At 37.3% G+C, this 15490-nt stretch overlaps 2 protein-coding genes across 3 annotated transcripts; both read left to right on the forward strand.

The window, feature by feature from the left end:
* Positions 1-3901: 3901 nt before the first annotated feature.
* On the forward strand, positions 3902-8167 carry LOC132167552 (hydroxyproline-rich glycoprotein family protein). 2 transcript variants are annotated; one of them, XM_059578563.2, is made up of 8 exons: positions 3902-3963; positions 4041-4638; positions 4945-5361; positions 5456-5587; positions 6318-6499; positions 6604-6715; positions 6909-7052; positions 7573-8167. In XM_059578563.2, exons 2-8 carry the CDS (start codon positions 4072-4074, stop codon positions 7684-7686), a joined length of 1668 nt encoding a protein of 555 aa, XP_059434546.2. In that variant the 5' UTR covers positions 3902-3963; positions 4041-4071; the 3' UTR covers positions 7687-8167. The 2 variants fall into 2 exon arrangements, with proteins under 2 accessions (XP_059434546.2, XP_059434545.2); XM_059578562.2 differs by having other exon boundaries at positions 3916-4638.
* A 5046-nt stretch (positions 8168-13213) lies between these two features.
* On the forward strand, positions 13214-15473 carry DGAT3 (diacylglycerol acyltransferase). The gene is made up of 2 exons (XM_059588149.2): positions 13214-13914; positions 14597-15473. The coding sequence occupies exons 1-2, from the start codon at positions 13516-13518 to the stop codon at positions 15302-15304; spliced, it is 1107 nt and encodes a 368-aa protein (XP_059444132.1). The 5' UTR covers positions 13214-13515; the 3' UTR covers positions 15305-15473.
* Positions 15474-15490: the final 17 nt, after the last annotated feature.

A 15490-nucleotide genomic window follows, 5' to 3' on the forward strand; every position in this document is an offset into this window, starting at 1 on the left:
CCCTCTTTAACTAGACAAACACATTCATTATTCGACTAGGATCTTCGTGGGTGGTTGTCTCAAGCAGACATGTTAGACCCATCTGCAAAATCCTAGGAAAGCCCCCGAAGCGCCATATCAGCAAAAATGTAAACAAAAAGCCCATCGACAGCACATGTCTCTCCTCAGAACTACTGCTTGTCACATGCATGCATGCATGTGTCAAGACTACCGAGGTCAGAGCACATCCTTTATATTATCAGAATATCCAGAAATGCATGATATACATACATGCATCAGCAGACATCTAGTGCCACGTTAAAACTAAAGCCGACTTTTCGCTTGATTTTTACTTTTTTAGATTCTAAGTTTGATCACCCATTACTACCTCTAATAGCTTTTTCAGATTTTAACAAGCTTTATATATATATATATATATGATCGAGTAGTCTATGTGTTTATGAATTCCCTTTTTCATACGTACTCCTATGTAATCTTTTTAGACTAGATAATCTTTTATTACATATAAAGAAGATATACATATTTTCTTATATACTATTAAATCTGTAAAATTTAATATTAACTATAATTATTACTCCTCTGTATTAACTGCTCCACCAAAATAACTGCTGTTGTCAATGTTCATGACACATTTATTAGGTAATAATCAATGCTACAAGTTCAGAGGCTGTCTGTTATATAATTTTTCGCTAGAAAATGTCGGTTTCTGCTCAAGCCGGCCGGCAAGCCCACCAACAATATTAATATGTCCTTTTTTTTCTTAAAAAAAATAATAATTTTGTAAAATTTGTCGTTTTGTTTCATGGTTTTGTTCCTTGAACTGTTGTACAGATCATGGGGGACTTCCCAAATCTGAATGTTTTTTAATATCTCCCTTAAGAGATACGATAGATAATGCGTTAAAGATCCCCCACCAAGAGGGATCAAATTAATTTGATTTGACAATATTGATATGTAATTAGAAAATCATGGGACCCATTGTTCTTAATCGTTCGACTTTTGCCGGTGCCAACCACCATTAATAGTAATATTACACATTCATCTCATACCACTTTCGCCATATATCATGACAGAATTGGAATATTCTCTATATTATTTTTGTATTATTACTGTGATTATTGAAATGAAAGGTAATCCTCCATATGATGTTACCTTTAACAATAATAATGTCGATTAAAACAATAATAATGTCACAGATCCCATCACTGCAAACAGTAGTAACACCTTTGCAATTAGTTCAAATGAAATGACCTTTTATAACCTTTACAAAATGAATTTAATTTGGATCCTTTTCAGTTTCAAAATAAACTGGAAAGGTTTATATAAATAAAAGAGTAAAATTGTCTTTAAAAAAAAAAATGTGAAAAAGATAATTTAGTCCTTATTTTAAAATCAATTGGATCCCATCTAATTCATTTGAACTGAAAATGATATTTGTCCTTTCAAAATGACGTGGCGGTAGTGTACGTGGCATTTATCATGTTAATCATTAAACCATTAAATTTGATTGTGATTAACGTGATAGTGCTGGAAAAGGATCCTTTCCATTTTAAAATTCTTTTATTTTCCTCCATTTAGTGCATTTTGAAGGGTAGTGTTGTCTAAAAATTTTAATGATGGTAATACATTAAATTTTTAGACAACACTACCCTTCAAAATGCACTAAATGGAGGAAATGAAGGGATTTTGAAATGGAGAGGATCTTTTTCCGATAGTGCTACATGAACTATCACATTAGCTAGCGTAATTCTATAAGTTCTAATTAGGTATTTTGGGTTGCAGGAATTCTTTCAACCTAGTTTATAAAAGTGACATGTGTCCATTTTTTTAATAACATGTGAGATGCATATGTGTTTTTTAATAGCAGGGATAAAGTTGGAATAAATTTTATTGAAAACTCATTTGCATCTCACATGTTATTCAAAAAATAGACACATGTCACTTTTATAGACTAGGTTGAAGGAAATTCCTCAAACCCAGTTTGGAGAAAAAACTGTTCTTTTTTTAAAAATTTTTTTTATTTGATCAAAATCCAATGAGGAATACTAGGCTTACAAACAAATTTTACAGAAAAACTTTTACAAACTGATGTAGCACAACATGATTGGATATAAGATAAGTTCAAATTTTGAAAAAGCTAATTATGTTGTGCCACATCAATTTGTAAATTTTTTTTTCTGTAAAATTTGTTTACAAGCCTAACACTCCCCAAATTGAATAGTAATCAACCACAAGCTTAATAGTAATTTTAAAAGCCACCTCATTTTTTGAGTGACATAAGAAGGATTTCTAGCATTATTCCGTCAGCTTATAAGTTTACGTAACACTTATTACATTAACTATTAAATAACTAAATTTGACCAGTGATTGTAAATTGCATGTAAATTGTCACATTATTTTGTAGTTGATTACTTGATAATCCTATATATATATATATATATATATATATATATATATTTTTTTTTTTTTTTGTCTTAGTAAAAGGCTTTTTTAAGTGCCCATTAACGTGACTTTGAGACAAACATTTGGAGGGTGAAGAGATTCACCTTAGAAGGCAACTTTAGAATCAAAATCCTCTAATATTTCGAAGTAATGATTAGGGTTGTAGGGTTAAGATAACATACTTGGATTATTCTAAATATATTTTAAAGTATCCATATATTACCTAAAGTTGGCCTTCATTCTTCAATCATTCTCACTCTATCAATGTGTGCTAGCTTGATTGTTTTTATATATCATGGACCCCTCTCATTTTAAATGGCTGCCGTCCGACCACCTCATCATGATGAGAACAACGTTTGACAATAAAAATAAGATTTTTTAGGACACAGAAAACACGTTCAGGAAAAAAAAAAAACAGAGCAAGAAATATGTGGTAGGGCATATTCATATATAGTTTTCATAAATTCTATAAAGGGGGTCATTTTCATTTTCATGAAATTTTCATAACATTATACTTTGAATTTTCCAAAATAAATGACCCAATAAACTCTTGAAAAAGACGAGTTTTCAAAAACTTTAAAGAAATAATATTTGGAATTGATTTGTTAGTTGTAGTTGAATGCACCAAGGATGAAAACAACTAATAACGAACCTTTGTAGGTTGTAGGGTTTAGAAATAAAGAAAAGTCATCATTTTATAGCTAAGATTAAGTTTCATATATCTAGGTGTATATGATTTGACAACATATTTATTATTAGATGTAATAAAATTTTTTTTTTAGGTACATAGAAAGAACAACAACAAGAAGCATAAAATAAACTAAAACTATACTACTAAGAAAAGGATCATTTCCACTAACAATAGGGATAGAAGGAGGTGGAAGGAGAGTGGTGAGAATGCTGCCAGAGTGAGATCTAACTGTGACCCAATGTACTGCAACGTAGGCATAAAAATTTACACTTTTATCAACTTTTCTAGCAGTCTCCTAGGAGGAAGCTGGAATGAAGTTAATGATATCTGAGATAAAACAAAATCTTGAGCATATCATAATTCTTCTCAAATGATCCTATTCCGAAAAAGAACACAAAAAATGTGTTAGGCTAGCATTTTCACATTAATTAATAAAAAAAAAAAAATCAGACAGAAACATCTCCAATAAATTACCATTAATACATACATTTGAAATAATTTAAGAAAACAACTCCTAATTAAAAATAATAATAATAATAATAATAAAAAGAAAGTCGTTTGTGGTGGGTGGGGTGTGCTTGAAGGTTGATTGCTTTTTTAAGATGAGATGAGAATGGCCAAGCACCAAAAGATTAGTTATAGGGCATGTTTGTCTGATTCTGTAGTAGTCAACTTGCGGAGAAAAGAAGAATAAAAAAGCTTCTTTTTTTTTTTTTTTTTTTTTTTATTCTTATGGGGTTCTCGTGGGCGTCACTGACAGACTCATTCTTTCTTTGATTATAAAAGGCGACATTAATAGAGGACAAGCCTTCAACAACCAGAGCATGCAGGCATTAAACAAACCCACTGTTTTCTCTGTCCTTTAAAATCCCCTTCAGATTTTCACTCTCTCCTGCATTTTTTGCAGTTGCAGGCCCTTGTGGATTTATAAACAAGCCATGATGAAGCAAGGGACGACGCCACCGCCACCACCGCCACCTGCAACGGCTACAACAAGAAGAAATGAATGCAAGCCTTCTGACATGTCACAGTCAACAACCCCATCTCGCCTCAGAGCTTCCCCTAAAGCAACCACCACCAAATCGACACCGGACGCAAAAACCAACCGGGTATCGACGGCTAGAGCCGCGCCAAAGTCAGCGCCATCCCCTGCAAGGAGGCATCTTGTAGTGAATAAGCCCAAATCCGGAGAGGAAGTCGCTGTGGGTCGCACCGGGAACAGCCGTCAGGTTGTGGAGCAATTCGCTCGGCCGCGGCAGCGACGGCCGTCGGATCCCAGTTGTAGGAGAAACGAAAACGAAGACGACCCAGATGGGAAATGCAAGGATTTGTTGCAGTGCGAGAATTTGATCCAGAATTTACAGTCTGAGGTGTTGGCTTTGAAGGCAGAGTTGGATAAGTCTCAGAGTCTCAACGTGGAGTTGCAGTCGCAGAACAAGAAGCTCACCCACGATCTTGCTGCTTCTGAAGCAAAGATAGCAGCTTTTAGCTGTCGTGACCACCAGGTGAGACTTCTGATAGTATCTGAGAGATTTTACATGAATTTGTAATTTTTGCTGCTCTTTAAATGAGTCCCCTTTAAAGTCCATTGCAACTTCCACTTTCGTTTCTCCTTGCGTTTTTGTTTCAAAATCTAAGTTTAATTCATTCTTGCATGTTCATAACAAGATACTTTTTTAACTTTCGACTGTAATTTGGAATTAAAAATTAACCTGGTGGCTGGTTCAACAGACAATAAATATGAGTGTCTTAAAAGTTACTGTTTTGTTATCAATTACTCTAACAAGTTTCAGTTTTTATTTTGGATGAAGAGGGAGGAGTACCAGAACCCTAAATTTAGAGACATTCAGAAACTCATTGCCAGCAAATTGGAATTCTCAACTGTGAAAAAGGAGCCAATGAATGAGGCAAGTGCTATTCAAACACCATCACCACTAGTAGCAATACGTTCAATTCCCAAATCAGTGGATGTAGAAAGAAAGGCTCCACCCTGTTCGTCTGCGCCACCACCTCCACCACCACCACCACCACCCGCCCTACCTCGGCCCACAGCTAGGGTGGCTACCACTCAAAAGGCTCCAGCACTTGTAGAATCTTATCGCTCATTGACAAGGCAAGAGGGGAGGAGAGGTTCTTCAGGATCAGGGAACAATAATAAAGCAGCAGCTATTAGTGTACATACAAGCATAGTTGGAGAAATTCAAAATCGGTCAGCTCATTTGTTAGCTGTAAGCATTTGACTTTCCTGACATATTTAACTGCTTGATTTATTTCTGCATACTGCCTCAGTTTGGACCATGAACAACTGATTATTTTTCCCAGATAAAAGTAGACATTGAAACTAAAGGGGACTTCATCAACAGCCTTATCCAGAAGGTGCTGGCTGCAGCTTATACAGATATAGAAGATGTCCTAAAATTCGTAGACTGGCTTGACCATGAACTGTCGTCTTTGGTAATTTCTAAAGCTTTTCCAAGTAATTATGATTTTGCTTAATCAAAGAGGAGCCGTGTATATTTACATAGACACTACCATATATATTGGTTGGCAACTAACACAGTGGAAGGTGTAGGGCTATGAGTTAAACACGTTAACTCAAGTGGTACTGAAATCACCCAGAAAGAAAGTTGGAATCCAGTAATAAACAGAGAAAATTCTTATGAAACAGGTTTCTAAAATTTTATTGATAACTGAATGACAGTCTAGGCTACAATGAAAGATTCTGACCCTAAAAAAAATGCTGATTAGAGTTGGTAAGAATGGGCCTATGCTGATTGTAGATTATAAGGTCTACTTCTGCATGCTTTTCCATCTTTCTCTTATCTGTTTATATATTGTGCATTTAGGTTAATCTAGTTTTCTGATCTAGTTGTGCGCATATAATCAGATTCGTTGTTAGGGATGCTGTTGTAGGATATCCTAAAGATTTCTTGCATTCTTTTAGTGACAGTGGTGAGGAAGTTATATTTTTGGAGGGGAGTGATTGTTTTTGTTTCAAGTGCATAATGCTATAGTAGTGTTTGCAAAAGATGAGATATTTTATCTCTATAAATAAAAATTGACATGATTTATACGGTGGTATTTTGGTATTACAAGAGAATTGTACATTGGTGATGGCATTGACTCTTAACTGTCTTTTTTTCTACTTTTTCTCCATATTTGTGTTGTATCCTGTCTTTTACAGGCTGATGAGCGGTCTGTCTTAAAGCATTTTAAGTGGCCAGAGAGGAAAGCTGATGCCATGAGAGAAGCTGCCATTGAATATCGTGAGCTTAAACTGTTAGAAAGTGAGATTTCTTCTTATCAAGATGACACTAACATTCCATGTGGAGCTGCCTTAAAGAAGATTGCCAGCTTACTAGACAAGTAGGAACTATGTGAAATATGTTTTTACTTTTTATCATTTAGAAGCATACAATTTTATCTGGCCAGAGTGTTGATTTCTCCCCTCTCTTGTCTGACTGAGTAAGGTCGGAGCGGAGCATACAAAGGCTGATCAAGCTGCGAAACTCAGTTATGCGTTCTTATCAGGACTACAAAATTCCAACTGATTGGATGCTTGATTCTGGAATTGCAAGTAAGGTATGTTATGTTGCGCACATCCTCTTCTTTAGGTATTCTCTTCTGTTTTTGCTTGCTTGCAGTTATAGAAACTGGGAAATTTGGAGGCTATATTACTGTCTGTGGACGTTCTTTATTTAATTACTATTATAGCATATATCTATCTTACATTCTAATTATGGTGCATTGACTGCTTATTTGCAAACTTGTACAGATAAAGCATGCCTCTATGAATCTGGCTAAGATGTATATCAAAAGAGTGTCATTGGAGCTCGACTCCATTCGGAATTTAGATAGAGAATCCAGTCAAGAATCTCTTCTGCTCCAAGGCGTGCAATTTGCATATAGAGCTCACCAGGTAATCAAGTCAGCAGTTTTTATGATCTCCATGATTAGGAAATATAAACCAGCAAATTCTCAACTCAAAGAAGGAAACTTAGTGATCCCATGGGAAAGCACTTGAGGACTATCTACCTGGGATGGTGTTTCTAATTTGTGGATTCTCTTGTGTGATCTGTGAAAGATGGTGGGGTTCTCACAGAATGGTGTGCAGACCTCACTACATTTTAGTTAGGTGGGCAAGTTTACCAAATAGGAATTTTAGTTTCCCTTTCAGACCAAATCTCTTGCATAGGAGTAAACTGCCCGGCTGGGAGAATTGGATTGATTTCTTTTCCATTTTCCCCCCCAACTATTCCAATTTATAATCTTGATGTTAGGGTCTTGTTATAATGATTTGCAAGTATCTGTTAGAAATATTTCTTTTCCAACTTCTCATTTCTGCTTAAGAAGTTTACTTAGGTGATTGTTTATGTAAGCTTTTGCTAGTATTGTGGAAATGCTTTCCTCATTCAGTTCTGTGGTATGCATGTCTGCAGTTTGCTGGGGGTCTCGATCCAGAAACATTGTGCGCTTTTGAAGAGATACGGCAACAAGTTCCAGGACATTTTGGAGGGTCTCGAGCAGTGTTGGCTGGCATAAAATCATCGTGACATGCAATGTGAATATCACTTGCTGCCATTCTTATGAGAATTAGCAGTTATGTTTTCCTTCTTCTTTCTTCCCAATATGAAATTGATGCTTTCAAAAGCATTTGCAATAGCTAGTAACGTGGATCCTCTGGCTGAAAAGAGATCAAGATCCAAATACACAAAAGCTGCTACCTGTGAATGAAATTGTCCAATACACTGCTGGTCAGATGTTGGCTGTCCAAATTGGATGTACCAGGGCTCTTCACCTGTCAAAGCTCCATTTTATTGTTGTAAAAGATGGCCAATTCATTTAGTGGGGAGTGGGGATATGCTACCAATGGAATATGTGTGATATGGATGGTTACTGGTAACTGTAATTACGACTTTGTGCTGCCTAAAAAGCCCGACTCTAATAAACCGACAAGAGTTTTAGGGAGAATCTTAAAGTTGACCACTTTTTCTATGTGGTGTTCAATGTTTAAAAATTGTTCAATTGACTCTTGCATACTCTCACAAGTTGGCAAATTTGGCCATCGTTTACTTTTTTCGTCTTTTTTGATGTAAAGTCAGCCACTTGCATGGTTGCATTGCATGTGACTTTTTATTCACTTAACTCCTCAAAATGCCCATAGTGAGTAAAAAACTAAGAACAAAACAGAAAAAGGGGTGGCCAAATGGGGGCGGCTCACAGGGTCTTTAGCCACCTCCATTCCAGTTAAATGGGGTAGTCAGGCCACTTCCAAATCATTTGGGGGTAATTTCGGCTATTCTCATTTGGCCACCCTCAATTTGAGCAAAGGGTGTAGCGGAATCACCCCCTTAGCTAAATGGGGTGTGGCCAAACACTATTTGTATTTAACCTCTTTTTTTTTTTTTTTTTTTTTTTTTTTTTTTTTTTTTTTTTTTTTTTAACCCTTTACCCCCTTATGGCATTTTGAGGAGTCCAAGTGATCAAAAGTCACGTGCAATGCACTTGATTGACTTTCTGTCAGGGAAGACAAAAAAAATTGACGGATGAGCAAACTTGCTAACTTGTGAAATTTCGGAGGTTCAATTATCACTTTTTAAACATTAAAGGACAAATCTAAAAATTGGTCCAACTCAGGAGGGTTGAATGTATTTTCTTCTTTAATTAATATTCTAATACTCTCCTCACTTGTGGGCATTAAAATGAAAGGTAAATTATGGAGACGTGTTTTGAATTCAAGACTTCTTCTCTAATACCATATTAAATTACTACTTATTTCAAAAGCTTAAATTTATAGGAAATAATAAATTTAATCATTTTATTAATATTCTAGCATAGGTGCATCAAAGGGTTCATGGTGGTTAAAGTCTATGCTTGAATGTGTCCCCTTCCATTTGTTGAGTTTATGCGGATGAGTGTAAGAAGATTGAGTCTTACATTAAAAAAGTGTAACAAGTTTGAGTAGTTTTTTTTTTTTTTTTTGAAAGATGAATACGTTCTCATTGATAAATTACGAAGATAGAGCAAAATACTCTATCCTAACAATATCAGAGATACAATCAGGAATAGTAAAAAACCACTGATTAGTTACATTATTTTGAATGGCCATCTTCGATAAATTATGCGCCGCTTTATTTCCGTCTCGACCAATAAACGACACCCGCCAGTGGGGAAACGATTGAAGCTCGGACTTTATATCCTCCAATAGCATTCCGGTTCGGCTCCAGTCATCCTTTGCTGAATTTATTCCATCAACCACAATCTTGGAATCACCTTCAAAATGGATCCTTTGGTAGCCCAGTTCTCTGCAAAATTTAATTGCCATCAAGAGTGCCCCCGCTTCTGCTAATGTCGGATCCAATCTGCCCAGCAAATTTCTGCACTGAGCAGCAACAACCCTCCCTTTCTCATCCCGTAACACTGCACCATAACCCAACCTTCCCCTCTCCATTTCAACAGAGGCATCCCAATTCAGTTTTATCCAACCCGGAGAAGGAGCACTCCACTTCGAACATACACTCAGCCGTGGACTATTACTACCCTTGGACTGCAGCAGATCAGCGTAAAGTGCAGCAGCTAGTGTAGCATTCTGCTTCAGTGTATTAGGATTCAAGAAAGGCCCCCCATGCACGACCTCATTACGCCGCAGCCATAATCGTCGACTAATGCCGACAAATTGGATTACTTCCTCTGTTTTACATTTTTTGAAGATTTCTTTCACGATTGCAAAAAAACTCATACCAGCACTGGAGCTTTTTTGAAATTTGATGCAGCCCACACTCCATACGTCCTTTGCCGAAGGGCATTCCCACAGAATATGCAACACCGTTTCCTCCTCTAAACCACAAATGGGACATAGTGGATCATCAAGTATTTTCCTTCGTTGCAGATTCTTCTTGGTTGGAAGTATGTCATGACACGCCCGCCACAAGAAATTCTTCTCCACGTTTGGTACCTGCAATCCCCAAATATTCCTCCAAACTGAACATAACCCCTTTGGAGAAGAACTCTCGGCCAGCCCATTTTTTTCTATATCCTTCTGAATATAATAAGCAGAACGTACAGAAAAAATACCATTCTTAGTTCCTCTCCAGATACAAACATCTTCTCTGTTAGGATGACTGATTGGTAAGGAAAGAATCATTTGCACCTCCTCGTTTGAAAATAAGTTTTCCAGCAGCTGGGTCTTCCACCATCGTGAATCTGCATCAATTAGTTCACTAACCGTGGCTTCTGAGTGCAGCAAAAGGGGTGGAGAAAAAACTTGAAAAGTAGAAGGACCCGGGATCCATCTATCTTTCCAAATACGAACTGTCTCCCCATTCCCTATCCGCCAAATCAAACCCTCCTTTAGTAAATCTTGAGAACTGTGAATACTCCGCCATGCAAAAGATGGACGGTGTCCAAGAGATGAATCTAAAAAATTCTGCCCTCGATAATATTTGGCTTCCATAATACGGGCGATAAAACTATTGGGCTGATTCAATAGACGCCATGCCTGTTTTGCCAACAAAGCTTTGTTAAAACTTCGTAAATCTCGAAATCCCATTCCCCCCTCATTCTTAGAAAACCCCAATCGGCTCCAACTCATCCAATGTATCCTTGACTTGTCTTGGATCCCCCACCAAAATTGTTGCATTAGAGAATTAATCTCCGAACACAACGTTTTGGGTAAGAGAAAAACATTCATACTATATGTTGGTACAACTTGAATGACTGCCTTAAGCAATATTTCCTTCCCTGCTTGAGACAGAAATTTGAGCTTCCAATCCTGAAGCCTTTTCCACACCTTGTCTTTGAGTTTCTTAAAAGCAGTCATTCGAGATTTTCCCACCAACGCCGGTAACCCCAAATAGGTGTCGTAGTGTTGTGTCTCTGGAATTCTTGCCGCCCCTACAATCTCCTCTCGGGTAGCTAGTGGGGTGTTTTTGCTGAAAAACATCGCCGTTTTGTTACAGTTTAGCCGTTGTCCCGAGGCTTCTTCGTACTTTCTTAATAAGGATGTCAAAAAATCCCATTGGGGAAGAGTACTCCTGCAAAACAGCAAACTGTCATCCGCAAAGAAAAGATGACTAATTCGCGGCCCAAATTTTGAGGTAGGAACCCCCATGAGAGCACCCTCCGTATTTGCTTTAACCACCAAAGCACTCAGAGCCTCTGCACAAATAATAAACAAATATGGCGAAATAGGATCCCCTTGTCTCAAACCCCTAGATGGAGTAATACGCCCACACGGTTTTCCATTCACCACAACAAGTTTGAGTAGTTAATACAACATAATTTGGCTCGGACTCATAAGCTTAAACTTTTTGGTTAAATGATATCTCAACGACTCACTAAAAAGTTCCTGCAAGTATAATCTCCTTAACACCATCAATACAATAGTTTGGTTCATTGGGCTGGTTGGCACACTTGTAAGCCAATTTTGACTAGGAGAGGCAATGAGCTAAAAAGAAGGCAAGTCTGAAGATTTTAGCATATGATATTAGTCTATTTGTCTGTTGTTCTCTAAATATTAATAGTATTTTTCTTATCAAGTATGACCTGACAGCATTGTTAAAAATTTAACGTTCACAATTCTAACTTTAGAGAGTAAATTTAATAAAATTTAACCTTAGGGAGCAATTTAATAAATGGGTTAAATACTCCAAATCCCCATATTGTTTCTCAACTTTATTTTTTCATCCCTGAGATTTCATTTTTATCACAGGAGGTCCCTGTGGTTTTGATAAATGACTAAGTTAGTCCATCCGTTAGTTGACCGTTAGGACTGACACGTGGACCAATCAGATGCTGACCCGTGACACCTACTTAATTTTTTTAATTTAAATTAAAATAATGTCTTTTTTTTTAAAAAAAAAAAAAAGGAAAGAAAAGGAAAAAAAAATTGGGGGTGGCTCGAGGCCGGATGGGCGTGGCCGAGCCACCCCCTTGGGCTCCAAGGGGGTGGCCGAAACCACCCCCAGTACCCACTGGGGGTGGCTGAGAGCCTTGGGGGTGGCTCGGCCAACCCCATCCGGCCAGGCCACCCCCAATTTTTTTTCCTTTTATATATATATATATATATATATATACATTTTTTTTAATTTAAAAAAAAAATTAAAAAAATTAAATATGTATCACATGTCAACATCTGATTGGTCCACGTGTCAGTCCGTACGGTCAACTAACAGTCAACTAACGGATGGACTAACTTGATCATTTATCAAAACTACAGGGACCTCCTGTGATAAAAATGAAACCCCAGGGGAGAAAAAATAAAGTTGGAAAACCCTAGGGTTGTTTGGAGTATTTAACCCTTAATAAAAAAATGAACATAATAATAATAATAATAATAATGGTTATTCATCAATTTACCTCCCAACCACCAATTATATTCTCCATAGCCCATTCCATGCCTTATTTCTTGGCAGATTAAGGGCCAGTAATCTTGACCATTTAAACCTATTTAATGGTTTAAATTTCATTTTGTTATACTCAACGGTGTACATAATGAAAATCAAATGACGTGGAATCATATTCATTATGTGACAACATATACAATTAGATCATGCTTTTTGTTCTCTAGAATATGATTTTGTGAATTTATTTATGCATCCAAATATATTTGTTTATTCATTAGAAAAAATAAAAAAATAAAAGGATTACAATCTCGAATAGGAGATCTAGATATGAAGAAATTTCCAAAGATTTGAATGGAAGATGGGGTTGGAAAGGGAGATGCAATCATTGAATCAACCAAATACTATGAAGTTTAATTTCCATACAACAACAAAGCTAAGACACCTAGTCTATGATGTTATTGGATCAAACCATAACTCAACCATAACTCAAAGAATGCTTTAGTTTTTTACTGTCTAGACCTTTCTTATCATTGATTTTCAACAAGTGTTAGTATGATTACACCCAAATAGATTAACTTCAGTTGATTGTTTTTCCTTATTATTTTTACTTCTAAAAAATAAAATAAAAATAGACCACTTATCTCATTTTAATTGAATTGGAAAAGAAAAAAGATAAGTACCCACGTGGAACCACTTGGCTCACTTGTCAGCCGTGTATTCCCCTACCGAACAATCAAACATCGGAGATCGACCGGGTTCGTACGCCGGTGCGAGGAAAGAGCGTGGCAAACAGAAAACTGTCACGAGCCTCCAGATTCTGAGCCACGTCACAAGCACCCAATGGAAAACACCCACGTTTGCAGACACTTTCCCACCATCTCTCTCCGTAGTATAAAGATACGTATCCGTCCAAAGTAATCCCTCCCCTCTCTCTCTCTCTCTCTCTCTCTCGTTCTCTTTCTCTGTGTGCGCGACTTTTTGGTGGGTTGAACTGTTGAAGAAGTTTCGGCGTCAAAATCAATCAAACGCGCAAAGTCGATGGAGGTCTCCGGAGTAGCTTTCCGGCGGGTTCCGTGCTTATCCGGCGCTGTAATCGATGCCCACTCTGCCAAGCCATCTGTCTCGGTCGGTCCGAGCGAGTTTCGGGTTCTGGGTTACGGAGATTCCAGAGCTTTCACGAGACCCAGAAAGTTGTATGGGGCTTTGATGATAAATTCTGGGTTTTGCGATAACGGGCATCTGCAGTACTATTATGCGGGTCCCAGGTGTGGTGGGAAAAAGGAGAAGGAGAAGGAGAAGGAGAAGGCGGTCACTGCAAAGAAGAAGTTGAAATTGCTGAAGGGTTTGACCAAGGACTTGTCCAAGTTTTCTGATATGGGCTTTGGCGTGGACTCTGACGACGATTTGGCTGCTCAAGCTCAACGGAAGGCTATGTCGGTATGACTTTTGCCTGTTTTAAACCTCTATTAATCTGGTATAATTTTGGTTTTTAATTACTTGATCCCCTATAACTTCTCTTTGTTTTATCTGTAGTTCTATAAGGTGATCAGGCTTGTATAGTTATAATTATGATTCGCGTCTTAATCACCACGTTGTTCATAGAAGTTGATAGGAGGAACCCAAGGTTTTCGGACACAAAATCAAAGGAAAATCAAGCTAAATTAGGAAGGGGATTATTTGAGAATCCTATCAAAATTATCTTTAGAATTGAATGTTCATATATATATATTGGTTTATGGAAGAATCTCTTAAATTTAATCATGATTCTAGTTGGTTGTGGATCTGCACTGGCTGCCATGTTTTTGGTTGTATAATTAACCTATACCCTGTTGGGATAACTAGATTAGGCTTATGTAGGCACCAACTTAAGGGTATACATGAAATTCTTGGGGACGTTTCATGGCGTAGTTCTATAAACTATTTGATTCGTTATTGAACCTAGAAGCCTTTTTTTTCCATAGTTTTTTGATATTGTTGCAGATGTTTGGGTTGAACCGAAAACTTGAACAATGCATAGATGATCTATTTTTTCTTGTACAGAGCTCAGAGGAAATTGTAGATTGTGTCGCACGTAATTCTTCTAGCTTCATAATTGACATGCCTATTTTATGCAATGTAGGATGCAGCAGAGGTATTGATGAAACAACTGCAACATCTAAGAGCAGAGGATGACTTGAAGAGAAAAAGGAAGCAAGAGACTTCCAAGCTTGATTGTGAATCATCATTGTCTGAATCGAGTGACAGTGAATGTGAAGAGGTGATTGACATGAGCTGCCTGAGAAGTGAACCCCATGAAGAACCAGTGCAACTAGATGAATTGCAATCTGCTACTCAAGAAAATGCAACAACATTGACCCTTTCTAGCTGGCTGACGGAAGAAGGGAACACAACTGAGGCAAATGGATTGGGGGATTGTAGATCAGAGAACAATGAAGTAGAATGCTGCACTAAAATCAGTACGAGTTTTAGTAGTAGCAATGTAGGCCATAATGACATAAGTAGCATAGCGACAGGAGCACAGAGGATTGAGGTTTGCATGGGTAAGAAGTGCAAAAAATCAGGAGGTCCTGCATTGTTGGAAGAATTTGGAAGGGTAATAGGTGTCGAGGGTGCTGTTGTTGAGTGTAAATGCTTGGGCAAGTGCAAAGATGGTCCTAATGTAAGGGTTTTGAATTGTGCTGATGGCAGTCAAGCTGAGGGGTTAGATGTTTCTGTTATGGCTCCTACGAATCCCTTGGTTATTGGGGTTGCATTGGAAGATGTGGGTGCTATTGTTTCTAATTTCTTTGGGGATGACCAGAAAGACTTGGCAGCAGCGGTTCAGTAGAGCTTTTTATTAGTGATATTGCTTGGCTCCAATATGTATTTGGTCAAATTGTCTGTGATAACAAATTTGCATTGTTTCTGACATACTTAAAGATCCTATTTTCATTAGTGTAAATCTAAATATGCCTATTGCGTAATGGAATGCATTCTGCAATAACTTGCTCTAATAATTTCTTTTGCGTCGCAG

The sequence above is a fragment of the Corylus avellana genome, chromosome 2, assembly GCF_965113065.1.
Source record: "Corylus avellana chromosome 2, dhCorAvel1.hap1.2, whole genome shotgun sequence".
Taxonomy (NCBI): domain Eukaryota; kingdom Viridiplantae; phylum Streptophyta; class Magnoliopsida; order Fagales; family Betulaceae; genus Corylus; species Corylus avellana.

What these genes read in the sequence shown, in the direction of transcription:
- LOC132167552 (XM_059578563.2), top strand. Translation starts at nt 4,072, where the DNA reads ATGATGAAGCAAGGGACGACGCCACCGCCACCACCGCCACCTGCAACG. An exon ending in TTAGCTGTCGTGACCACCAG is followed by an intron (nt 4,639 to 4,944) that starts GTGAGACTTCTG and finishes TTTTGGATGAAG; the next exon opens with AGGGAGGAGTACCAGAACCC. An exon ending in ATTGCCAGCTTACTAGACAA is followed by an intron (nt 6,500 to 6,603) that starts GTAGGAACTATG and finishes TGACTGAGTAAG; the next exon opens with GTCGGAGCGGAGCATACAAA.
- DGAT3 (XM_059588149.2), top strand. Translation starts at nt 13,516, where the DNA reads ATGGAGGTCTCCGGAGTAGCTTTCCGGCGGGTTCCGTGCTTATCCGGC. An exon ending in CTCAACGGAAGGCTATGTCG is followed by an intron (nt 13,915 to 14,596) that starts GTATGACTTTTG and finishes TATGCAATGTAG; the next exon opens with GATGCAGCAGAGGTATTGAT.